Source organism: Phyllobates terribilis, unplaced genomic scaffold (genome assembly GCF_046119375.1).
Source record: "Phyllobates terribilis strain yellow unplaced genomic scaffold, ASM4611937v1 Scaffold_1__5_contigs__length_1240528914, whole genome shotgun sequence".
Classification (NCBI taxonomy): Eukaryota; Metazoa; Chordata; class Amphibia; order Anura; family Dendrobatidae; genus Phyllobates; species Phyllobates terribilis.
Window position 1 is genome coordinate 855,073,282 of NW_027362761.1, and position 26,573 is coordinate 855,099,854.

The 26,573-nt window shown below is 42.2% G+C and overlaps 1 protein-coding gene across 1 annotated transcript in view; it reads right to left on the reverse strand.

Moving 5' to 3' along the window:
- LOC141153624 (tetraspanin-5) overlaps positions 1-26,573 on the reverse strand; it is a 211,342-nt gene that overhangs the window by 26,527 nt on the left and 158,242 nt on the right. Inside the window, exon 3 of the mRNA XM_073638591.1 lies at positions 6,664-6,810. Within this exon, the coding sequence (XP_073494692.1) occupies positions 6,664-6,810 (147 nt within the window). The remainder of the gene's footprint in view (positions 1-6,663; positions 6,811-26,573) is intronic.

Consider the following 26,573-nt stretch of genomic DNA (forward strand, 5'->3'; position numbering starts at 1 on the left):
CCCCACGATCTGCTATTGATGACATATTATGAAGATAGATCATGAATACAGTGTGCCTGGACAACCCCTTTAAGTTCAACTCCTGAGTACAGATAATACAATCCTTTAATGTTCCTTCCAAATGAAATTTTTGGTTATTAACTAGGTCTCTGACAGAGAGCCTTCAAGCAGGGGCAGACCTATCATTGGTGCAACCCATGCAGACGCACAGGGGCCCAAGAGATAAAGGGTTCACTATCACCTCCAAAGCAGGTGGAATTGTGCATTACGATCAGCTAATGGACTTCAGAGGGCCCATATATTATTTTGGTAAGGGTCTGTCTTCTGTCTGTGTCCACTCCTGTCTTCAGGTAGAGGTAAAGTCTCCTAGAAGATGATGACTCTTCCTCCAGACTCTGGGACCTTGATTTCCAAATGAAAATTGGAACTCTTGGACCTTGTGGAGTGTGTCAATGACTGCCTTTTGGACATCTCTCAAGTCAGCAGTCACCCATGATTGTGGAGCCTGCTGAAACAGACTAAGGGACCTTTTTAAATGCTTAGGAAGCCTTTGTTACTCATTCTAATTTACTGAGATAATGACTTTTGTGTTTTCATTGGCTGTAAGCCATAATCATTAACATTAACAGAAATAAACACTTGAAATAGATCACTCTGTTTGTAATGACTCTATATAATATGAGTTCCACTTTTTGTATTGAAGAACTGAAATAAATTAACTTTTTGATGATATTCTAATTTAGTGAGATGCACCTATACTGCCCAAGATACACGTATTTTTGATAAATGAATGGACCTTATTTATTTATAAAAAAAATAATGCCCTCTTTGCATTGTAAGATAAAAAAATGCAAATCGCCATAGGGTCTTACCAAAGTTGCACAATGGGTGACGAATAGTAATGTGCTCACCTGATAACACAACCACTAATATACTAAAATACCAGCTGCTGCATCATCCACAAGCGTGTATGAGATATACTATATAACCATGGGATGTGGATTTTATCTGTACTGCTGATGTACATGTGGTTGTTATGTTCTGCTACCCGAGCTAAGGAAAGAGAGGAGATCTGTCCCTACGATAGAACTCAGCTTAATCCCTACGATGTAACAGGGGACCTGATCCTGCGATCAGACCTGCTAAAGTCCTAAGCTAGTCTGTACGGAGACCTATAGAGGTGGGGAAGGAATCCCTACAAGTACTAAGGACTGGGAGGAAAATGGGACACCTCCTAACAGAAATAGTAGCAGACAGACGAACAAACAAAATATATAGAACAAAGAGGTCCGTAGACCAAGCAAACTAACAGAGTTAGATACAGAGCACAGGCTAGCTAGAAAGTAGTTAAACAATGAAGTCCAGCAAAGCCAGAAGGGCGGAGCAGGATTAAATAGGCCAACAAGGTCATGTGACCAGCAAAGGAAAAAAAACCTAAGAGCAAGGTTCTAACAGTGGTTCTCTTGAGGAAGGAGTCAGTTTGACTTCGAACCGCATTGACCTTAAACCACTGTTCTTTAGTGATGAGCGAGCACTAAAATGCTCGGGTACTCGTTGCTCGGGTCGAGCAAATTGGAATGCTCGAGTGCTTGGTCCAAGTAACAATCCCAATGTAAGTCTATGGGAAACTTGACAAAAAAAGGAGGAGTTCCAGCTACAGGTAAGTCCAAAGATTCTTCTTTATTGAAATAAAATCAGATGCCAAAGCACATGTCCAAAAGAGGAACGCGTTTCGAACGCAGATGTTGCGTTCTTAATCCAAGCTAGATAAGAATGGCAAATGCCTGGTATGTATATAAGGCTCCACCAATAAAACTACATACTGTACATAAGTGACGTGACTGTTTTAAAAACAAATGGTGCTATGCTAAATGGTGATTTATGTATGTAGTTTTATTGGTGGAGCCTTATATATATATATCAAGCATTTGCCATTCTTATCTAGCGTTTTCAGATGGGAATTTTTTCACTACTTATGCAACAAGGGCCTTCTCATACTGCCCCATTTTATTAGGCCTGTCCTGCAAAGGAATAAGAGACATAAAGTTCTCCCTGTAGCGTGGGTCTAGAAGCGTCACCAACCAGTGATGACTGTCAACCAAAATTTGGACGCGAGAGTCACGGGAAAATCAGCATAACATAAACTTAGCCATGTGTGCCAGACTGCAAAGAGGCAAGACTTTCGTGTCCTCACCAAGAGGACGACTGACCATGCTCTCCTCCTTCTCCTCCCTGTCCTCAGGCCATCCACGCTGAACAGACAGTATGGCAGTTGTGCAGGTAGTACAGTCTATAGCGCAGGAAACTAGCTCCTGTTCTTCCTCCTCCTCCTCATTGTCACCCAATCCATGTTGGGATGAGATGAGGCTGGGCTGTGTGTAATCACCCTGTATGGTTCCTTGCTCCATCTCATCGTGCTCCACCTGCAATGCATCCTCTTTGATTGTGAGCAGAGAGCGTTTCAGAAGGCAGAGAAGTGGGATGGTGACGCTAATTATGGCGTCATCGCCGCTCACCATCTTGGTGGAGTCCTCAAATTTTGGAGGATGGTACAGATGTCTGACATCCATGTCCACTCCTGAGGTTTTATGTGCGGAGTCTGACCTGAATACCGACGGCCTTGTTGATGCAGGTAGTCAACAATTGCCCTCTTCTGCTCACAAATCCTGCCCAACATCTGCAATGTTGAGTTCCAATGCGTGGGAAAATCACACACCAGTCGGTGAGCCGGAAGCTGCAAATGCTGCTGAAGCATGGCAAGAGTGGCAGAAGCTGTAGCTGACTTTCTAAAATGGGCACACAGGTGGCATACTTTGACAAACAGATCCGACAGATCCGGGTAGGTTTTGAGAAACTGCTGAACCATGAGGTTAAGCACATGGACCAGGCATGGTACATGTGTGAGCTCGCCTCGCCTCAGAGCCGCCACCAGGTTCCGGCCATTGTCACACATGACCATGCCTGGCTGTAGGTTCAGCAGTGTCAGCCACAGCTGTCCACAACTCTTCAGCATTGTGTGATTTGTCACCTAAGCATATTAGCTTCAGCACAGCCTGTTGCCGCTTGGCCGAGGCAGTGCTTCCAGCTCGCAACTGATGTGATCATTTCGGAGATGGATGCTAAAGAGGAGGAGGAGGTGCAGGAGCTGTAGAATGTGGGAGAAACCCTGATTGACCCTGGGCCCACAATCTTCGGCATCAGGAGGACGTTTTCCGTCCCAAGGTCTGACTGGGTCCCGGCTTCCACTATGTTAACCCAGTGTGCTGTCAGCGAGATGTAGCGCCCCTGCCCACAAGCACTTGTCCACGTGTCTGTGGTTAGGTGGACTTTCTCAGTAACTGCGCTGTTGAGGGCACAGCTAATGTTGTGGGACACGTGCTTGTGTAATGGGGGGACGGCACACCGGGAGAAATAGTGGCGGCTGGGGACCGAGTACCGAGGGACGGTCGCTGCCATCAGGTTTCAGAAAGCTTCCGTCTCCACAAGCCTAAAAGGCAACATTTCGAACTCAAGCATTCGCGAAATGTGTGAATTTAGTAGTGTGGCCTGTGGGGCATTAGCTGCGTATTTGCGCTTGCGTTCCAAGGACTGGGGTAGGGACAACTGAACGCTGCACTGGGACAAGGACGTGTATGTGCTTGCTGATGGTGCTAGTTCAATGACAGGTGCAGGGCGGGAGGCATCTTGGTATGCGCCATGGACAGGGGATTGGCGTGCATGCACAACAGCGGAACAAGCAGTGGTGTCACCCGCAGACACTGTTGCTGGACCCTGGAGTTCGGCCCACTTAGTCGGGTGCTTTGCTGCCATGTACCTGATCATACTGGTGGTGGTCAGGCTGTTAGTTTTGCTACCCCTGCTGATGCTGGCCTGGCAGGTGGTGCAAATGGCCTTTTTGGGGTTATCGGCAGAGTCTTTAAAAAACAACCAGACTCGGGAAGACCTAACAGTTGTACTGGCAACTTCCTTTGTGTAGATGTTACAGGGAACGGTTGCCCGCCTTCTGTCTGTGGCCACCACACTGCTTGTTCTTGCTTGTTGTGGTGCTACACCTCCCTTCCCCTGTGTGCTGCTGTCCTCGCTCTGCATGTCACCTTGCCAGGTTGGGTCAGTGACTTCATCATCCACCACCTCATCTTCCACTTTCGCACGCTGGTCCTCCTCCTGACTTTCTGGCAATTGTGTCTCATCATCATCCACCTCTTGTGACAGTTTCCAACCGTCACCTTCGTGTGACTGTGGCTGCTCAAATATTTGGGCATCGCTACATGCGATCTCCTCTTGCCTCGCTTCAAGTGGACTGGGCGAGAGGCTCAAATCTATAAATGGAAAAGTGAACAGCTCTTTGGAGTGTCCAAGTGTGGGATCAGTTGTCTTCGGGCACTCGGCATCGTGGGAGGAAGGAAGATCAGGGTGAGGAATATGCAATCCAGACTCACGGTTACTGAGACTTGACCGTGTGGAAGACAGGGTGGTGGTGGTGGTGGCTAAGTGACTGGAAGCAATATCTGCTATCCAACCAATAACCTTTTCACACTGCTCTGTGTTCAATAGTGGTGTTCTGCGGTCCCCTATTAATTGGGACAGGAAGGTCGAGCGAGAAGATGTGGGTGTTTGTTGTGGCACAATTTCAGCTTGCCCACGGCCTCGGCCTCGTCCTCTGCATGCAACATCATCACCATCATGTCCACTTCCCCATCCCTTGCCATGCGACTTGCCCATTTTAAATGGAGGACAATATTTTCCACGTTCACTACAAATGGCTGGATTTGAACCCCAGTGATATGTGAGCCGGGAGATGGAAAACCACAGTTTTAAATAGCTGGCCTGTAGGTTACTATTTTTCACGGCAACCTCATGTCAATAACTTCACTGACACACTGCAACAAAATTTAAATGGAGGCCAATATTTTCCACGTTCACTACAAATTCCTGGATTTTTATCGCTGTAATATGGAAAGAATCTGGCTGTATTCTGCTGTGACAACAAGCAAATGGAGTTGAAAAACGGTGTTCTCTGGATTGTTTTTTAACCAAATAATCAGGATTAAGATAAAAAAAATAATTATCCCTGGCCCCTGATACCTGGGGCTATTTGTAGAAATATCTGCAGCAGACAGAACTGGAATGGAGCCTCTTGAGCTGTATTATACACTCCAGTCTGCCACATACTCTGCCTGCCTGCCTAATTCCTGCTATCACCACTAATTATATGCAGCTGTTTTAGTCATCAGGAGGACTGTTAGTTCAAATGGATATTATAGATATATGTTGTGGAATACCTATGGTAACTTTAAACAAACAAATCTCTCCCTACTCTCCCTGATTCCGGGGTAGACTGTGACGAGCATTTTTTTTTTTTCAAGTCTACAGCCTTAAAATTCTCTCAACTTTTTTCATCCATTCAAAGGAATGGGGGAAAAAAACTCAAGTAAAAACGCATCAAAAAGCCTGCAAAACACAGCTATGTTCCACTGTATACATATATTAGGCTGAAATCCATAAGCTGTTTGTAACCATTGGTTCATGTGGTTCTGTGAAAAGAAGGTCCTTGTATCGCAGCATGTTTTTTACAGTCTTTCCTGGCCAAACTAGTGCTTAAAGGGGTGGTCCAAAACTAATATTAATAATATTTAATTAAGTAATTATTAATGAATTAATATTTAAATGTTATTCCTAAATGTTAATCTATTTATTGTAATAATCAAATCTCTTTTCTAATATACTTACATATAAAATTCTCTATCCTACCCTCACTATGCTATCTAACTGCTTTATTTTTTTTCTACTTCCCTTCTGAGGATGCTTTATTTGAGAACCCCCAGTGCATGCTAGGATACTCAAAGGTGACGTCATCTGCGGTCACTGCCACAGCCTCTGTCCTCACTCTGAAACAAAGCATCATCAGTGAGGTCCATCTACTTAGCATATGTCGGTTGTAAATTCCAACGTATGCTCAATAGGAGAGCCCTGCTCACTGTGTGGTAGTATTTTCAATGTATAGTGACAGTGCGCTCCCTTGTCCGGTATGAAGTGATGAGCAGGCAAGAGAGTGCACTGTCAGTGCGCATTGTAAAGAGAGAAAATGGCCAGCAGAGAACAGCCCTATCCCCCATGCACACAGACAGTCAAATTAATAGTATGCATGAAAATAAGAAACTTTGCAATATATCTTATCAGAGAAATCTGCTTCTTTCTCCATCAGGACTGATCATTCACTTTCAAAATTCTCAATTCACAGATAAAAACTGTCTTCAGTCAACATAGATTTTACCATTGCTGAGATAGGAAATGACAGTTTGTGCTCAAACTATCTCAGTAATGGTAAAATCTGTCTTCGCGGAATACAGATTTTACCCATAAATTGAGATTGAAAGATCAATCCAGGAGGAGAAAGAAGTGTATTTCTCTAATAAGATATACAGTATTGCAAACGTTTTTCTTTATGAAATATGTAGAGATATCAAGTTTTAGCATTGCATTTTTTTATATGCAAACCCTAGAACACTACTGACAAGTAAGGAACTCTCAAGTGAACTTTTTGCCAGTGAAGAAAAGTTTTGTACCGCTGAGATTATTTTTAGCTGAAATCACACCCCACGAACCCAAAAATGTACCCGTCTACTAAAATGGTTCAATCGAATTATTGAAAAATATACTTACAAATTTTAGAAGGAAAGTGTTTTCCCGGAGCGCTCCAATGCAACCAGCAAACCCCAAGATAAACATCACTCCTCCCACTACCAGGAAGAGCCAAACAGGATCAAACCCGCCAAGGTCAGTGATGGAGGAGATGTTGGAGAGCACACCCTGCAGAGTAAAAGACAAAGAGAAGACCCTTTAATGATATTTGCTTATACCAGAATCTTACAAAAAAAGTCATAGGGCGCAAAAAAAGCAAGCATATGTTTTCAAAATGTAGAATTCACTGGAAGCATAGGTAAAATTTAAAGTTATATTTCCAACCTATACTGTTATGTCATATTGGTGGGACCCCACCATTCCAAAGAATGAAAGGACTGATGCCCCAGTGCTCCTGTCCACCTGCTGTGCAGGGAACTGCAACACTCACAGCTGTGTAGAGATAAACTGCCATCATTTCTAATCTCTGAAATAAAAACATTGTAAGGTTATGGACACATCCGCAGACATTTTTTTTCTTTAGGTACATCAGTCTCCCCAGATCAAAGTAAAAAAGTCTGTTCTGACTTTCTATAGGGGTGTCTTTTCCATTGAATGATTCTGCCTTCTTTTGATTGGGCAATGTCATACAGGAGAAAAAGTAAACTCCCCCAGAGAAAAATCTTTCTTAACTCCCCTTTTGTTGAAGGGCAAATAAGCATATTAGACACCCTAAATTTTAAGAGCCAATATCTCTGCAATAGAGACAAAAAATAAAAAAAGGAAAGCTATGTTTTATTCAGCTCTTCAGCTTTGATAGAGAAGGAATGAGTTTGGTAAAGTAGGCATGTTTAGAAAGGTGACAGACAAAGGTATAGGTTTTAAGCACAAGTGTGTCGTGGATAATGTCTGCTGATAGATGCCATTTTCTCCACACGTTAGGAACACCTAGACCATCACAGAAAATGTGTTTGCGGAATGTGCCAGACTTTCTATCGTTTGTCTTTGGTATAGGGGGCACTGTTTCATCCAGAGTACTTTTGAAAGTCTTACTTAACTTTAAAGCCTTGTTCTAAAATAAAATAATTTGAAGGATTTGAAGGAAAGAAAACACTCCTTATAATCCTGTTTCTGCACAGACAATTGGTCCAACAGTCATTTTGGATATCAATGAGTGGTGGATAGTAAATGCTGAGTGTGTAAGCTGTTAAGATCCATGTCTTTCACTCACACCTCATTACTTCCCTGCAGTCTAAATTCAGAAAAGTGCAGTCAGCCAAAACTATATTCACCATTTAATGTTTTTTAAAAAAAGAAGTCTGCAGTTCTGACAGTTCCATAAATACTTAAACGCATGAAGTAGAAAGTGAGGAGGAAAATATTTTTAGCTTAGAATTGTGTTAGCTTACATGAGAGCCTTGTGAAGAGAAGCAAAGCTCAGTCTATGCAGAATGAAAAAAGAAAAACAAGAGAAAAAAACGAATGTCTAAAAATGAAAAATAATGCAATATGTGGTCAGTCTAATATAAATGCAACCATCCCTGAACTTAAACTATCCAGAGTATAAGACTATTGTACTAATCAAGTTTTATGTACCAGTAGAAAATCATTGTTTAGCATAGTTTATCTTTTTTTTTTATTACATTTATTTTTAAAGAGAGCTTGTCACTTTCTCCAAAAAATGGATTTAAATAATTTGTAAAAATCCCTGAGCTCTTCTGATTCTGCATTTTTTTTCTGTTTTACACAATATCACTTCTTTGCAGAGATATTCACATTTGTCGCTTTTGGATCGCAGTATGTGAAATCTCTGCTTGCAATGCAACTTGGCGTTTCCTCACAGTTTCTCTGGGGGTGTGTGCTTTCATCTCACTCTTCCAGACGCTGCCAATCACAGCCAGGAAGCGTTTGGGACTCTAGACTGCTAGATCAGCTGCCTAGCTGTGATTGCCAGAATTTGGCAAGGAGGGATGAAAGCACATGCCCCAGTGGAAGATTGAGAAGAAGTGTCCGGAGTTGGAATGCAAAGCAGAGATTTCACATACTGTGCTCCAGAAGAAACAAATGTGAATTTATCTGCAATGGAGTGATGAAGCGCAAAACAGAGAAGAGTGGCAGAATAGAAAACATAGGAACAGGGAAACAGGCAGAGGTAGAAAACGAAAGAGAAGAGAGGGGGGGAGAATGATGCCCTATAGAATTGACTAATTTGTGAGAAATTCAACAGATGCTTTAAAGACTAAAAGTTTGTGAAGATGGGCTTGTCGATCACATAAGAGTGCTGTATTGTTATAGCAGGCAACTCCTGAGCAATTTATTCCTCCATACGGTGAGCATAGGTTATTTCTTGGTACCATCCTGCAGAGATGGAGGGTCAGTGAACTTTCAGTGACGTAGTAAAATGTTTTTACAGCATGTAAAAGATCATGTGTAAATGTTTTTTTTTGTAATTGGATTGGGACATGTGTGACTTGCGTTTTGGGGATAGTAGTTTCTGTCACATCATGTATCAAACAAAGGACAGTTTTTAAGGGAGGGACATCTCCATCATATAATTGATACTAATCTGCCAGTTGTTCTTCAGCATAACGCACAACTTAAAGCTCTTCTACCCCAAGAGCTTTAGATAAAATCTGTAACCTATCATGTGTCATTTATAAATTGTTCATTATGTAGCAGTAGGCCTTTGGCAGGAGACCCGGGAGGACCGCTACTGCTGACACAGAGACATAAAAGATTACCAAAGGATTTAGGGTCACAATGTAGTGCCCAGTGTCAGAAAGCTGGGTTTGTGACCAAGGTCATTCCAGCAGGACAATGACCCCAAACATACTTCAAGAAACATCCAGAAATGGATGAAAACAAAGCGCTGGAGAGTTCTGAAGTGATCAGCAATGAGTTTGGATCTAAATCCCACTGAACACCTATAGAGAGATCTTAAAATTGTTGTTGGGAGAAGGCACCCTTCAAATATGAAAGACCTGCAGCAGGTTGCAAAAGAATGGTCAAAAATTCCAGATGAGAGGTGTAAGAAGCTTGTTGATGGTTATAGGAAGCGATTAATTGGAGTTATTTATTCCAAATGGTGTGCAACCAAATATTAAGTTGAGAGTGCAACAATTTTTTCCGGCCCATTTTGGGATTTTGTGTGAAATGGTGCCCAATTTGCCTTTTTTTCTCTGTTTCTTTGTGGTGTTCCAATAGACACAAAGGAAATAAACATGTATATAACAAAGGATGCGCAATTGCAAGTGCATTAATTTTCTAGGAGAAATACTTCACTTTCTGGATAAATTTCAAGGGTGCCAACACTTTCAGCCATGACTGTATATATATGACATAATGGTCAAAACTAGCCTTGATTGCAGCCAGTTGAATATGTTTTCTTGACCTGAGCTGTAACACATCCTGCAGCTCACTACTCTATTGGCAAAAAAGTAATAAATAAAAAATCGGTGAAAATTAAAATGGTTTGCAGATCTCTTCATGCAGCATTTAGAGCCCGTTTTATACAGCTGTGAATAAAGATTTAAATATGGAGTTAAAATGCAGGTTTTAAGTGATATTACAGGATTTTTCTATCCCTTTTAATTTAAATTTTTATTTGTCAAAAGCTGATTATTGGTCTTAAATATTAAACTAATACTTACCTCACCAATCCCTTGCACCTCCGATGCCACAGCTTTATGAGTTTCTGTCATTCCCTGTTTCCCAGCCATCGTGTTTAAACATTCATCCACTGCAGTCATCATTAGTGATGAGCGAGCGTGCTCGCTACTGCTCACTACTCGCCCAAGCATCTCACTGTTCGAGATGCTTGGCGAGTACTTCTGGGATGTTCGGGCGGGAGCTTGAGTCCTCGCTCTGTATGTTTGGTGCTGTTTAGACAGCGAATTAACATGCAGGGATTGCCTGCCACTCATTGAAATGCCGCAGCCATGTTGGTTGTGGCATTACAGTGATTGGCTAGCCGCATTGCGTCATCTGGTCTATATCAGACCCGGTGACCTTATGCTCGTCACAGTCTACTCCAGAAACAGGCAGAGTAAGGAGAGGAGCTGCTGAGCTAGGGAGAGAATTGGCAGTTTATTAGCTAGGTATAGGTATTCCACAGCAAATTTTTATACACATCTGAACTAACAGTCCTTCTAAGTACTAATCCAGCTGCAGATATTAATCCTGGTGATAGCAGGAGTTAGGCAGGCAGAGTTTGTGGAGAGTGTATAGAGCAGAATAGGGTCCATTTCACGTTCTGTATGCTGCTGTTACAGATATCCATAGCCCCAGATATCAGGGCTAATATTCTTTTTGCTCTTAATCCTGATTATTTACTTAAAACGCAATATGATACACCATTTTAACTGCTCCATTTGCTTGTTAGCAGAATACAGCAAGATTTGGTTGATTTTATTCGCATTGCTGTACTGTGGAAGCAGAGAAACTTGTCCATCATCAGACGTGATCCGATATTACTGCCGTACTAATTGTGACATTTTGGGGAGCGTGCTAAATATTACACTCCATTTAAAGTCTGTCAGTTGTGTGTTGTTCAACCTATTCAAACTTGGACGCTGACCAATACTATACTACAAGGCCACTGCCGAAAACCGTGGTCATCAGACGTGATCCGATATTACTGTAGTAATAATCGTGACATTTTGGGGAGCGTGCCAAATATTACACTCCATTTAAAGTCTGCCAGTTGTGTGTGGTTCAACCTATTCACCCTTGGTCGCTGACCAATACCATACTACAGGGCCACTGCCTAAAACCGTGGTCATCAGACATGATGCTCTTGGCCTGAGGAGAGGGAGAATGAGGAGGAGGACCAGGAGGAGGTTGAGAAGAGCATGGACAGTCGTCCTCTTGGTCAGGACAGGGAAGTCTTGGCTATTGGCAGTCTGGCACACATGGCTGACTTTATGATTCGCTGCCTTTCTCGTGACCCTCGCATTGTACACATTTTGGCTGACAGTAATTACTGGTTGGTTACACTTCTAGACCCATGCTACAAGGAGAACTTTCTATCTCTCCTTCCCGTGACGGAGAGGTCTGATAAAATGTTGCAGTACCAGACGGCCCTTGTTCAAGAATTATTAAAATTCCCATCTGACAACGCTGGCAACAGAGGTCACAGTTCCTTGGACAAGCAAGGAGTACAAACGAGGGAGACACAAATACGATGAAGCAGAATCAGGAGAACACTGACAAAGGTCTGGGACAGTTTTCTCAGACCCTTCCAGCGTCCAAGCCCTGATGTGCGGGGTACTCTGACAAGGAAGGAAAAGTTTTGGATGCTGAAGGAGTACCTTGCCGACTGTACCAATGTCCTCCGTGATTCCTCTGTGCCTTATAACTATTGGATATCCAAGCTGGACACGCGGCATGAACTGGCTCTCTATGCCTTGGAGGTCCTGGCGTGCCCTGCCGTTAGAGTTTTATCGGAGCGAGTTTTTAGTGCCACCGGGGGTATTATAATTGATAGGTGCATCCGCCAGTCAACTGAAATGTTGACAGGCTGACTCTTATCAAAATGAACAAGGGCTGGATTGGGCCAGACTTCTCAACACCACCAGATGATAGCAGCGGAACATAAAGTCAAATCCAGTGTTTGTTTTTTTTTGGGGGGGTGGTCTATTCCCATGCACCTCTTCACACTCAGACATGGGTATACACTTCCTGATTTTGTCTTTTATGTCACCCTCCTTCTCCTTCTCCTCATCCTCCACCACCATATGAACAGGGTTACTATCATGCAACACCCACATCATTTTTTTTAAGGGTGTTTATGAAATTACATTTTTTTAGAGGCCTACCTCTAATATTCTGTATGTTATACAGTATGTTCATGTATACCCTCAATGTTTTCAGCCCATGCACTTCGTGCATGGGCATTACCATTATAGGAGACCCACTCCTTAATAATGGTAAAAAATTTTTTTAAGGAGGACCTCCTCTATGTTTCTTCAAAGGGGTATTGGAGTGCGTTTATAATGGGAACAACAAAGCATAGCCGGTTGATGGCCCTCTAACAATAGTGAGGGACGACTGCTGGCCCTCTAACAATAGTAAGGGCGGCCTGATGGTCTTGTAAAAATAGGCTTTGTGATGCTCAAAGTCCCTCCTTCATAAATGAAACAGGATGTGTCTGATCATGTCTCACCCACCACATGGCCAGAAAAGGTAGTAAAATGTTAAAATTACATTTACTGGTGAATGTATTTTTCAACATTGAAAGCAATGCAAAAGTGCATCAAAAACTCTACGTGTGAACATAACCAAAAACAAAAATGCTTCTCCACAGCTTGGGCTATTTATTTAGCATTATATACAAGTCATTACCCCGAAAAGAATGTTCCTTAACATTTTTTTCCAGGAAAATCCATTTTGGCTTAATTTTTGTATGTTGTATTAGTCTGTAAAAGTGACGTAATACTCTGACAGCATTGTTCACAACAGTGACCTGGGAGTTAGATGCTTCTAGGGGTCTTCCCCATGCGGTTCCCATATTATTTGAACACTGTTTCCATCGATTTGGCCAATTTTTAGTCCCCTCCAGACCTCCAGGTGGGATGGGGTGGGGGGCGCCGGAAAAATGCTCGAGTTTCCCATTGACTTACAAGGGGATCGTTGCTCGGGTCGAGCACCCGAGTATTACTATTTGCTCGATCCGAACAATGAGCACCCAAGCATTTTAGTGCTCTCTCATCAATAGTCATCATGCATTCTCTCTCTGCCATAGTAGGTATACTAGCTGGCATTGGCAAGTCCTGCTTCTGCTGACAGTTTCAGCCATGATATTGCACTTTCCATGAAGAGCAGAGGCCACCTACCCTGCTATCCAGCAGGTTGAGGACAGGTGACGGAATTGCATATTATCTATGCCGCAGGTTTCTAGAGTGTGTGGGGCTGTTGTTCAGCACTCTTATAAGAAAGAATACAACTTAGTGGTATAAGATTGCTTTAGGTCCAAAATCTGACAGTTGTGCTTTTTTCCGTTATGGTCACTTCTGGTCAGATGGTAGGAGCTCAAGGTTGGATACAGCAAGAACATGGCTCTCGACTTAAATTAGAGTATTATGAGTTACATTATTACTGTATTCAACTAGTAAGCTGGATGTTATTGTATTAATAAAGGACATCTGTTAATATTTTACTTGCCCAGAACAAAAATTCCAGTCTCCAGTTTAAAGCTCGGTTGAATGTTACAGGACCCATTATTTTCTTTTTTTTCTATCAATTTAATATTATAGTAACGGATTCATCCAAGCTCTTTTTCTCCACTAAATGACTTCTTCTCTCTGCACCACTGGACCGGAAAATTTGTATTGCCAGCAGGGATAACTGTTTTGCACATTACAAGAAAAGAGTCCTCTTCAACAATTGAAAATCTGACACTTAAAGGGCATCATCTACACAGGGTGCGCGTGGGAATAAAGCTGTGCAAATAGGTTGTATATTGTATTAAACATGCAGACAGCTATATGCCCTCAGCAGACTGGCATCCATGAATTACTGCCTATAGGGGTTGTTAACCACAAAGCAATAGTATGCATACATATTGCAAATGCTTTGCGGTGCAGCTGCGCCTGTAAACCATTACATAGCTGAAACATCCGCTCGAATAGAACTTCTTAGGGTCCAGTCAGACTATGACGCTACAGTTGGAATCAAAATTATTCAACCCCATTTCAAATTAGGTTCTTTAGCAAAGTTTACAAACTTTCTGCTGTTTGCAGTTTCCAATCCAGACACCAACTTTTGCCATTGTTCCTGAGGAATCTTTGCATATTCCTCAAGCCTAATGGCCTTCAGTTCACTAATATTCCTGGGTTTGCGTACTGCACCACTTTCTTAAAATCTAACCGAAGATTTTCTATAGTACTCAAGTCGAGTGACTGTGTTGAATACTCTAGAATTTTCATGAACTTCTTCTGTACCCAAACCTTGGTAGACCTTGGGTTATACTTGGGACCATTGTCCTATTGGAAGGTCCCATGAAGTCCAATCTTCAGCTTCCTCACAGGAGGCATGATGTTTTCTAATAGGATTTCCTGAAACTTGATTCAATTCATCTTGCCCTCCTCATGCTGCAGGTTTCCAGTGCCTGAGGAACCAAACCAACTCCAAAGTATCACCGAGACCTGTCAGGCTTCAAAGTAGGCATGGTGTTCTTTTCAGCATATATTTAATTCTATTGTTTACTTTCGGGCGGGTGGGGTGGTTACATTACTTAATTAGGTGAAAAAAATGCTTTAAAACGGTTTTCCCTCCTAGCCTGTAGTATACTCTGTCTTATTTTTTTGTTTCTACTTGCTGTGTCTTGCTGAAAAAATTGTTCAGTATATACACTACCGTTCAAAAGTTTGGGGTCATTTAGAAATTTCATTATTTTTGAAAGAAAAACACATTTTTTTTCAATGAAGCTAACATTAAATGAATCAGAAATACACTCTATACATAGTTAATGTGGTAAATGACTATTCTAGCTGCAAAAGTCTTGTTTTTATTGCAATATCTACATAGGTGTATAGAGGACTATTTCCAATAACCACCACTCCAGTGTTTTAATGGTACATTGTGTTTGCTAACTGTGTAAGAAGGCTAATGGATATTTAGAAAACCTTAGAAAACCCTTGCACAAGTATGTTAGCCCAGCTGAAAACGGTTTGGCTGATTTGAGAAACTATAAAATTGACCTTCCTTTGAGCTAGTTGAGAATCTGGAGCATTACATTTGTTTGTTCTATGAAACTCTCAAAATGGCCAGAAAAAGAGAACTTTCATGTGAAACTCGACAGTCTATTCTTGTTCTTAGAAATGAAGGCTATTCCATGCGAGAAATTGCCAACAAACTGAAGATTTCCTACAATAGTGTGTACTACTCTCTTCAGAGGAGAGCACAAACAGGCTCTAACCAGAGTAGAAAGAGAAGTGGGAGGCCCCGCTGCACAACTGAGCAACAAGACAAGTACATTAGAGTCTCTAGTTTGAAAAATCGACGCCTCACAGCTCCTCAACTGGCAGCTTCAATAGTACACTCAATACGCCAGTGTCAAAGTCTACAGTGAAGAGGCGACTCTGGGATGCTGGCCTTCAGGGCAAAGTGGCAAAGAAAAAGCCATATCTGAGACTGGCTAATAAAAGGAAAAGATTAATATGGGCAAAAGAACACAGACATTGGACAGAGGAAGATTGGAAAAAAGTTTTATGGACAGACGAATCAAAGTTTGAGGTGTTTGGATCACACAGAAGAACATTTGTGAGACGCAGAACAACTGAAAAGATGCTGGAAGAGTGCCTGATGCCATCTGTCAAGCATGGTGGAGGAAATGTGATGGTCTGGGGTTGCTTTGGTGTTGGTAAAGTGGGAGATTTGTACAAGGTAAATGGGATTTTGAATAAGGAAGGCTATCACTCCATTTTGCAACGCCATGCCATACCCTGTAGACAGCGTTTGATTGGAGCCAATTTCATCCTACAACAGGACAATGACCCAAAGCACACCTCCAAATTATGCATGAACTATTTAGGGAAGAAGCAGGCAGCTGGTATTCTATCTGTAATGGAGTGGCCAGCGCAGTCACCAGATCTGAACCCCATTGAGCTGTTGTAGGAGCAGCTTGACCATATGGTACGCAAAAAGTGCCCATCAAGCCAATCCAACTTGTGGGAAGGGCTTCAGGAAGCATGGGGTGGAATTTCTCAAGATTACCTCAGCAAATTAACAGCTAGAATGCAAAGTTTGAAGGAGAAAATTATTCTTTCAAATAAAAATCATTATTTCTAACCTTATTAATGTCTGGACTATATTTTCTATTCATTTTGCAACTCATTGATAAAAGTTGATAAATGAAAGTATGAGTTTTCATGGAAAACACAAAATTGTCTGGGTGACCCCAAACTTTTAAACGGTAGTGTAAATTGGTTTGTTCTACTATATACTGAATGAATTCATCTTAAAAAAAAAAGCTTTAAAAAATCCATCAAAAAATAACCAGCCACTTCTTCTGTGATTCCTACCACAGCTGTAAATTCTATAATCTCTGGGCTGTGACCAGCCTTTTGTAGGTTCAAGCAATCTTTGAGCACGTGTAAGTCTTATGTGCTTTCAGGGGTGTTACAATGTAACATTTCCAACTATCATTTCTAAATACATTATTATTAAAGAAAAGTACATTTCCCTGTTTTCATGTCATTTTGCATTCCAAAAAAACCCTTTTTTGTTTTATATCTCAAACTACTTATCATTAAGGGCTCACTTGGTTAGGCTTATTATCCAAGCCGTAGGTCAAACTGAGCAGCATGGACAGGAAGCCGTGATGCAGTTGAGATGGACTTGCCATAGGACATCAGTGAGGACCAGATGCATAACTAAACTGGTGTTTTGTTTGCAGAAGTGAAGTTATACCCAGGAATATCAGAGTCTTATAGGCAAACTGCTAACTTGCTTGCAGAGATGTGGTTACTCACTGGAATAGTAGAATAGCAAATGTGTACAGCATCAGGATGGCAGAGAAAAACTTGTTAATATAACTGAACACAGCAGAGCTAAAAGTGCAATATGACAGTAATTGTTTGATTTAATTTTAAAATATTAGATGGTTGATACATTGCAGACATGATTAGCATGCAAGATAATTAGACATCTTGCTGCAGCAGTCAAGAGGAAGATAAGTCTAATCATTGGTACTTATTGAGATGCCCAACTAGTACAGAGGTAACAGGTTAGTACAGAGGGAACAGGCCATAGTGGAAAGAAGCAAAGCTTGGCACTGGAGCCAGGACACGTGAGTAACTACGTTTAGTTTAGTAACTAAACCAAGCTTAAAATCTTTTTAGGGGTTTCCAAGATTAGAGAAAGTTTTAGTTTTCTTTTTTAGTGCCACACTTGTTCATGGACTCGGTCTGGTATTTCAGCTTAGCCCCACTAACTTGAATGCTGAACCAGACACACTATGGTCAAAAATAACTCTGTTTTTTAAATAAAACACACACATTTTTTAAGCCCACATTGCCTCTTTAAAATAGTCCTAAATGCTGTAACATTAATAGCTGAAGTACCTTGACATGGTACTATCTCATGAAAATGTGGCAACCACTGACCTGAGATCTTATGGCTTTTCAGTATACGAGCAAATAAAAGAAAACAGAAGTAAAAGGAAGGGTAGTTCAATAGAAAGCAGGAGTATAATGGCACCAGATCCACAACGCCTTTTCAAGTGATTCCAGGTATAAGCAACTTTCTCAGATCCTAATCGGTGGTGCATATGCTGAAATTTAGACAAGTATTGCACAAAGAAAAATAGAAAAGCAGCTCTCCCCCTGCTAACTTCTCGTGTTTTACCTGCATGCCGCATGCTATTCTAACAATGTCCATATAATTTGGAACAAAGGACTTTTAGCCATGAAGATCTGGTGAGTGCTGCTTTTCTATTTTTATTTGTGCAAAAGGAAGGATAGGTTAATAACGAAGACAATAAGATTGACTCATGAAGAAACTCTAGAGTTGTCGCCAACCTGTGGTTCTCCATGCCACTTCTAAGGGAGAATACAGATTTAGCAATTGAAACAAGGTCTCAATATACCAGAGAACATAGTTCACTGCAACACATAGCTAAATTTTAAGATGATGTATTATTTAATTGAATAAACATACTAGTCATGATATTTAAAAAATAGGTAAAATTTGTTCCTAATATACAGTGCTCAGAATAATTGAAAAGTAATATTTTAATCAATATCTCACTGAACACAAGAACAATTTCCAAAATTTTGACAAGACTGAATGCCATAGAGCATTTTTTAAACACACAGCATGAAAGTAAGGTTAATGATATAACTTTCATCACAAAATCTTCAGGTTTACTCAAATTAGATGATGCAAAAATGAATACGCCCCACATCAAAAATTACTACATCTAGTATTTTGTATGACCTCCATGATTTTTAAGGACCAAGTCTTCTAGGCATGGAATGAAAAAGTTGGTGACATAATTGCAACATCTATTTTTTCCATTCTACAGAGTGATGCTATACTTCCCCCCATCAGAGGTGTTTGATTGGGTTCAGATAGGGAGACACACTTGTCCCCTGAATCACTTTCACTCTGTTCTTCTTGAGAAATACAACAGATGTGCATTTTGGATCATTATCATGTTGGAAAAGTACACATCTACCAAGAGCACAGAGTAATGGTCTTTTTAAATACAGAACTGTACATCTGTGAATTCATGATACCAACAAGGAAATGTATCTCCCCAACACAAGCACCATTCATGCAGCATCAAATAAGGACACTGCCACCACCATGTTTCACGGTAGGTACCATGCATTTAGATAAAATGCACTTCTACCAAGGGCACAGAGTGATGATAGCATCTCCTCTTTCTATATAGAGCATGTTTCTAAATAAATTATTTTAAATGCATGGTGCTGGTGTCAGTGAACTACTATTTCTGTAACACTTAGTGAGTCCAGGATGGCAACCTTCAAAGTATAACCTGATATATTAATGCACTGTGCACATGGTTAAACTGACAAAGTAATGTATATATAAACATACTGTACATGCATACAAAGTCATATTGCACCATAATCATATAAAGTTGTGACCCATTTGCTTATGGTATATCTCTAATTACACTTAGAGAAGGCAGAGAAGTAATTACATATTCTGTTAAATAAATAGTCTTTAGAAACCTCCTCAAGCTCCAAAATTATCTTTTATTTAGTGTAAAACACTTAAAGGGGTTTTCCCAGGAACAAAAGTACATTTTAATTAATAGATCTTTGAATACTAATAATTTCCACAATTGGGTGTGTTAAAAAAATGTCCCTGTGCTGAGATAATCTTATAAATGTACCCCTGCTGTGTCCTGTGTAATGGTTGTGTATGACCGTACAGGGACATGGTCTGATCATACCACAGCTCCTGGGCAGGGGAGGACACAAAAGAGCATACAGATAGGACAGCATGGGATCACAGATGATTCTTTCTGTAAGATAAAACCTTTCCCTGCCGGTTTTTAAACAATATTTTACTTCAAAGAAAGTATCATCTGCGGTTCCATGCTGTAATGTCTGTATTGTCTTTTGCTTCCTCCCCTGCCCAGGAGATGTGGTATGATCAGACCATGTTCCTGCACGGTCAGACACGGCCATTACATAGTACACAGCAGGAGCACATTTATAAGATTATCTCAGCACAGGGACATTTTTTTAATCACATCTAATTGTGGAACTTATTATGATTCAAAGATCTATTGATTAAAATGTTGATTAAAATTAACTTTGTTCGTGGAAAAAAAACCTTTAAGCCCACCTATACACACAAACATGGAAAAAAAAACACATATGTAGCTTCAATACAGGCTCGGACTGGCCCACAGGGGAACAGGTGAATCACCTGGTGGACCCCAAACCTCCTGATATGAACAGTAGCTGATACAATACACTTAATTCACTGTGTACAAACAAAGGCGATATCTCATTATCCATTTAACAAACTATCCAGTTTATTATCAACGTAACATACAGGTGCATCTCACTAAATTAGAGTATCATCAAAAAGTTAATTTATTTCAGTTCTTCTATACAAAAAATGAAACTCCTATATTATATAGAGTCATTACAAACAGAGTGATCTATTTCAAGTGTTTATTTCTGTTAATGTTGATGATTATGGCTTACAGCCAATGAAAACACAAAAGTCATTATCTCAGTAAATTAGAATACTTTATAACAACAGCTTGCAAAATGTTGCACTCCAGTCCATTACTGCTTGAATACAAATATGCAGGTGATACACAACTCTTCTGGTCGCACTACATATAATATGTACAGCAGCCTTATGTAGGATTATGACTTGTTTACCAATAGATTCAGTATGCTTTAATTGCAAAGAAACCCCCAAAAAGTATATTATATACTGTAAAATATAAATATATATATATTTACTGTACAATATATTTACTGTATAAAATATATACATATATAAATATATATATATATTTATATATATATATAAATACACAGCATCAAATATAAAAGATATAACAGAGTACAACTGCATTGATTCAAAATAGCTCGGGGTTGATAGGAAAATAGTGGACATACTGCAAATACATTTTATTCTGAGCCATTGCTGCAGGCTGCTCCCTGTGCTAAATGTGATTCATGGCATAGACACAACCTTGTGCCAGGCAGACTATGCATTTCATGAAGGCCTTTCATTTTAACTTACTCCATCTTCTTAGGTTTCTGCTAAATACAAAACGTCGATTTTTCTTCTCTTTACATTAGTGGTACCTGATCTGACTAGACTGGAATGGAAATGTAATTTTGTTCTTGCCCACTTTGTAAGAGAACCAATTGTGAATTTATTGAATGGAGAAATATTCCTGCAAAGTGAGCACACAGGACAGCGACGCTGAAATGGTTAAGAGGGTTTTTTTAATGTGTCAAAAATGCAAATATATTTTGATGATCTTTTAGTCAGATTGTAATTTTTTTTTTATTTTCTTGTGAGCTGTTCTACCAAAATAATTATAAAAGTACAGTTGAGTTATTGATGATGGGACATTGATTGACTATGATAAGCAATCTCTTTCCCTAACTACAGGAAGAATTCAGTGATTCAGCCCTCGTAGACCATATATGCATGTGATATTTTGTTGGAGTTTTCTCTGCTCTTTAAACTAAACTAAAATAAATAGTTTCCTATATATGCCTGCCTTTGAAAGCAAAATAATCCTTAGTGGAAAGTTTATTATTTTCTGAACAATATGTATTAACGGGACATCACGGCACAAATCTGTGCGTTATCGATCAGAGGCCAGGAGTGACGAGAGAGGTGGATACATAGCTTTGTCTTTGTGTATTATATATCTACTAGCTATTGAACCTGTTCTATGCCTGGGTGGCGAGCATTTTTATTGGTAGAGTGGGGGAAATAAGTATTTGATCCCTTGCTGTTTTTGTAAGTTTGCCCACTGACAAAGACATGAACAGTCTATAATTTTAAGGGTAGGTTAATTTTAACATTGAAAGATAGAATATCCCCCAAAAAAATCAAATAAATCACATTGTATAAATTCGATAAATTTATTTGTATTTTGCAGTGAGAAATAAGTATTTGATCCCCGACAAACCATAGTTCTGGCTCCTACAGACCAGTTAGACGCTCCTAATCAACTCATTACCTGCATTAAAGACAGCTGTCTTACATAGTCACCTGTATAAAAGACTCCTGTCCACAGACTCAATCAGTCAGACTCTAACCTCTACAACATGGGCAAGACCAAAGAGCTTTCTAAGGATGTCAGGGACAAGATCATAGACCTGCACAAAGCTGGAATGGGCTACAAAGCCTTAAGTAAGATGCTGGGTGAGAAGGAGACAACAGTTGGTGCAGTAGTAAGAAAATGGAAGAAATACAAAATGACTGTCAATCGACATCGATCTGGGGCACCATGCAAAATCTCATCCTATCCTTGATCATGAGGAAGGTGAGAGATCAGCCTAAAACTACACGGGGGGAACTTGTTAATGATCTCCAGGCAGCTGGGACCACAGTCACCAAGGAAACCATTGGTAATACATTATGCCTTAAAGGTTTAAAATCCTGCAGTGCCCGCAAGGTCCCCCTGCTCAAGAAGGCACATGTGCAGGCCCGTCTGAAGTTTGCCAATGAACAACTGAATGATTCTGTGAGTTATTGTGAGAAGGTGCTGTGGTCAGATGAGACAAAAAATGAGCTCTTTGGCATTAACTCAACTCGCCGTGTTTGGAGGAAGAAGAAGAATGAGTACAACCCTAAGAACATCGTCCCAACCATGAAGCATGGTGGGGGAAATATTATACTTCGGGGGTGCTTTTCTGCAAAGGGGATATGACGACTGCACCGTACTGAAGGGAAGATGGATGGGGTCATGTATCGCAAATTTTTTTCAACAACCTCCTTCCCTCAGTAAGAGCATTGAAAATGGGTCATGGCTGGGTCTTCCAGCAAGACAATGACCCAAAACATACAGCCAGGGCAACAAAGGAGTGGCTCAAAAAGAAGTACAGTTAGGTCATGGAGTGGCCTAGTCAGTCTCCAGACCTTAATCCCATAGAAAACTTATGGAGGGAGTTGAAGCTCCGAGTTGCCAAGCGACAACCTCAAAATCTTAATGATTTAGAGATGATCTGCAAAGAGGAGTGGACAAAAATTCCTCCTGACATGTGCGCAACCCTCATCATCAACTACAAAGAACGTCAGACTGCTGTGCTTGCCAACAAGGGTTTTGCCACCAAGTATTAAGTGCTGTTTGCCAGAGGGATCAAAGACTTATTTCTCACTGCAAAATGCAAATAAATTTATTTCATTTATACAATATGATTTTCTTGATTTTTTTGGGATATTCTATCTCGCAATGTTAAAATTCACCTACTCTTAAAATTATAGACTGTTCATGTCTTTGCAGTGGGCAAACTTACAAAAACAGCAAGGGATCAAATATTTATTTCCCCCACTGTACATGCTCCCCCATCCTGTTACGTGCCGCTCCCATCCTGTTACGTGCATCCCCCATCCTGTTACGTGCATCCCCCATCCAGTTATGTGCAACCCCCATCCTGTTATGTGCAGTCCCCATCCTGTTATGTGCTGCCCCCATCCTGTTATGTGCTGCCCATACCCTGTTATGCGCTGCCCCCATACCAGCGCCAATGTGTATTCACTAAAATGGCGCCGGATAGCGCGTTATGCGCATGCGCCGATTCCGACACTGCACATCCATTCGCGCTTGCGCAGTCTATAGAGGCTTCGGACATCCTCAATCCTGGTATGCATGGCACCCCTCATCCCCTATCCTGGTATGCATGGCACCCCTCATGCTTATCCTGGTATGCATGGCACCACTCATCCCCAATCCTGGTATGCATGGCACCCCTCATCCCCAATCCTGGAATGCATGGCACCCCTCATCCCCTATCCTGGTATGCATGGCACCCCTCATGCTTATCCTGGTATGCATGGCACCACTCATCCCCAATCCTGGTATGCATGGCACCCCTCATCCCCAATCCTGGTATGCATGGCACCCCTCATCCCCAATCCTGGTATGTATGGCACTCCTCATCCTTATCCTGGTATGCATGGAAGCCCCTCATCCCCAATCCTGGTATGCATGGCCCCTCATCCCTAAACTGGTATGTATGGCACCCCTCATCCCTATTCTGGTATGCATGGCACCCCTCATCCCCTATCCTGGTATGCATGGCACCCCTCATCCCCTATCCTGATATGCATGGCACCCCTCATGCTTATCATGGTATGCATGGCACCACTCATCCCCAATCCTGGTATGCATGGCACCCCTCATCCCTATCCTGGTATGCATGGTACCCCTCATCCCCAATCCTGGTATGCATGGTACCCCCTCATCCCCAATCCTGGTATGCATGGTACCCCCTCATCCCCAATCCTCGCATGCATGGTACCCCCTGATCCCCAATCCTCGCATGCATGGTACCCCCTGATCCCCAATCCTGGCATGCATTGTACCCCCTGATCCCCAATCCTGGTATGCATGGTACCCCCTTATCTCCAATCCTGGTATGCATTGTACCCCCTCATCCCCAATCCTGGTATGCATGGTACTCCCTCATCCCCAATCCTGGTATGCATGGTACCCCCTCATCCCCAATCCTGGTATGCATGGCACCCTTCATGCTTATCCTGGTATGCATGGCACCACTCATCCCCAATCCTGGTAGGTATGGCACCCCTCATCCCCTATCCTGGTATGCATGGCACCCCTCATCCCTATCCTTGCATGCATGGCACCCCTCATCCCTATCCTGGTATGTATGGCCCCCCTCATCCCGAATCCTGGTATGTATGGCACTCATCTTTATCCTGCCTTATCCTGGTATTCATGGCACCCCCTCATTCCCAATCCTGGTATGCATGACCCCTAATCCCTAACCTGGCATGTATAGCACCCCTCATCCCTATTCTGGTATGTATGGCACTCCTCATCCCTATCTTGGTATGTATGGACTCCTCATCCCCCAATCCTGGTATGCATGGTACCCCATCATCCCCAATCCTGGTATGCATGGACCCCCTCATCCGTATCCTGGTATGCATGGTACCCCCTCATCCCTATCCTGGTATGCATGGCCCCTCATCCATATCCTGGTATGCATGGTACCCCTCATCACCAATCCTGGTATGCATGGTACCCCCTCATCCCCAATCCTGGTATGCATGGTACCCTCTCATACCCAATCCTGGTATGCATGGTACCCCCTCATCCCCAATCCTGGTATGCATGGTACCCCTCATCCCCAATCCTGGTATGTATGGCATCCCTCATCCCTATCCTTGTATGTATGGCCCCTCATCCCTATCCTGCTATGTATGGCCCCTCATCCCTATCCTGGTAAGGATGGTACCCCTCATAGCCCAATCCTGGTATGTATGGCCCCTCATCCGTATCCTGGTATGTATGGCCTCCTCATCTCTATCCTGGTATATATGGCCCCTCATCCATATCCTGGTAAGCATGGTACCCCTCATCCCTATCCTGGTAAGCATGGCACCCCATCATCCCTATCCTGGTATGCATGGTACCCCTCATCCCCCTATCCTGGTATGTATGGCCCCTCATCCGTATCCTGGTATGTACGGCCTCCCCATCCCTATCCTGGTATGTATGGCCCCCCTCATCCGTATCCTGCTATGTATGGCCTCCTCACCCCTATCCTGGAAAGCATGGTTCCCCTCATCCCTATCCTGGTACGCATGATACCCCTCATCCCCCAATCCTAGTATGCATGGCCCCTCATCCCCATCACGCTGCGCACACACAAAAAAAAAACACTTCTACTCACCTTTCTTCCCTGTGCTCCAGAGCAGCGTCCCGTTCTACCGGAGGCCGGGGGAGGAGTGTGGCGCCGGAGTATGCGCGTGCCCATACCGCTCTGTCCGGCGCCATTTTGTTGAAGACACAGTGCAAATGTGTCTTCAGTAAAATGGCGCCGGATAGCAAGCTATGCGCATGCTCTGATTCCGACGCCACAGTAAGCCTCCGGCCAGAACAGAGGCGCCGCGGCAACACTCCTCCGGGTCAGGTAAGTCTGTCCTTATGGCGCCGGAGATCGCGGTATGCGTTCAGTGACTACGCATACCGCGATCTCCGGCGCCATACACTCCTCTTACCTGTAAGGGATGCGGTCTTCTGTCTGGAGCCAGACTGCGCAGGCGCTTCGCGCTTGCGCAGTCTGTAGAGGCTTCGGACAGAGGGACGCATCCCGGGTTATATTATAGATTCTTTCTCTTAAGCTTCCAGCAGAACAATAGTAGGTCAATAAACCCCCCTGCTATTCATTCTGACCCCGTCTAGACAGCAAAGTATAATGCTCAACACAATGTTGTGCTTATCTGACCAGGATAAACTGTGATTTTCAGGGACAGAGCTTTTGTGATACATTCGTTTGACGTGGTGGGTCTTTTGATTGATACTGTATGTATTACTTTTTGGGACATTACAAGTGATGAGCGAGCGTGCTCGGTACACGCTCGAGCATCTCACTTCTCGACATGCTCGGCGCTCCTCGAGTATTTCCGGGATGCTCGGGTCCCCTCCCCGCATGTTTGGCGCTCTTTAGAGAGCCAATGAACATGCAGGGATTGCCTGCCACTCACTGCAATGCCGTAGCCATGTTGGTTGTGGCATTACAGTGATTGGCTCTCCGCATAGCGTCATCAGGTCTATAGAAGACCTGGTGACCCTATGCTCGTCACAGTGTACCCCAGAAACAGGCAGTGTAGGGAGAGCTGCTGCTGAGTCAGGGAGAGATTTGCTTGTTTATTAGTTAGTATAGGTATTCCACAACATATCTATATATCCATCTGAACTAACAGTCCTTCTGAGGTCTAATCCAGCTGCATATATTACT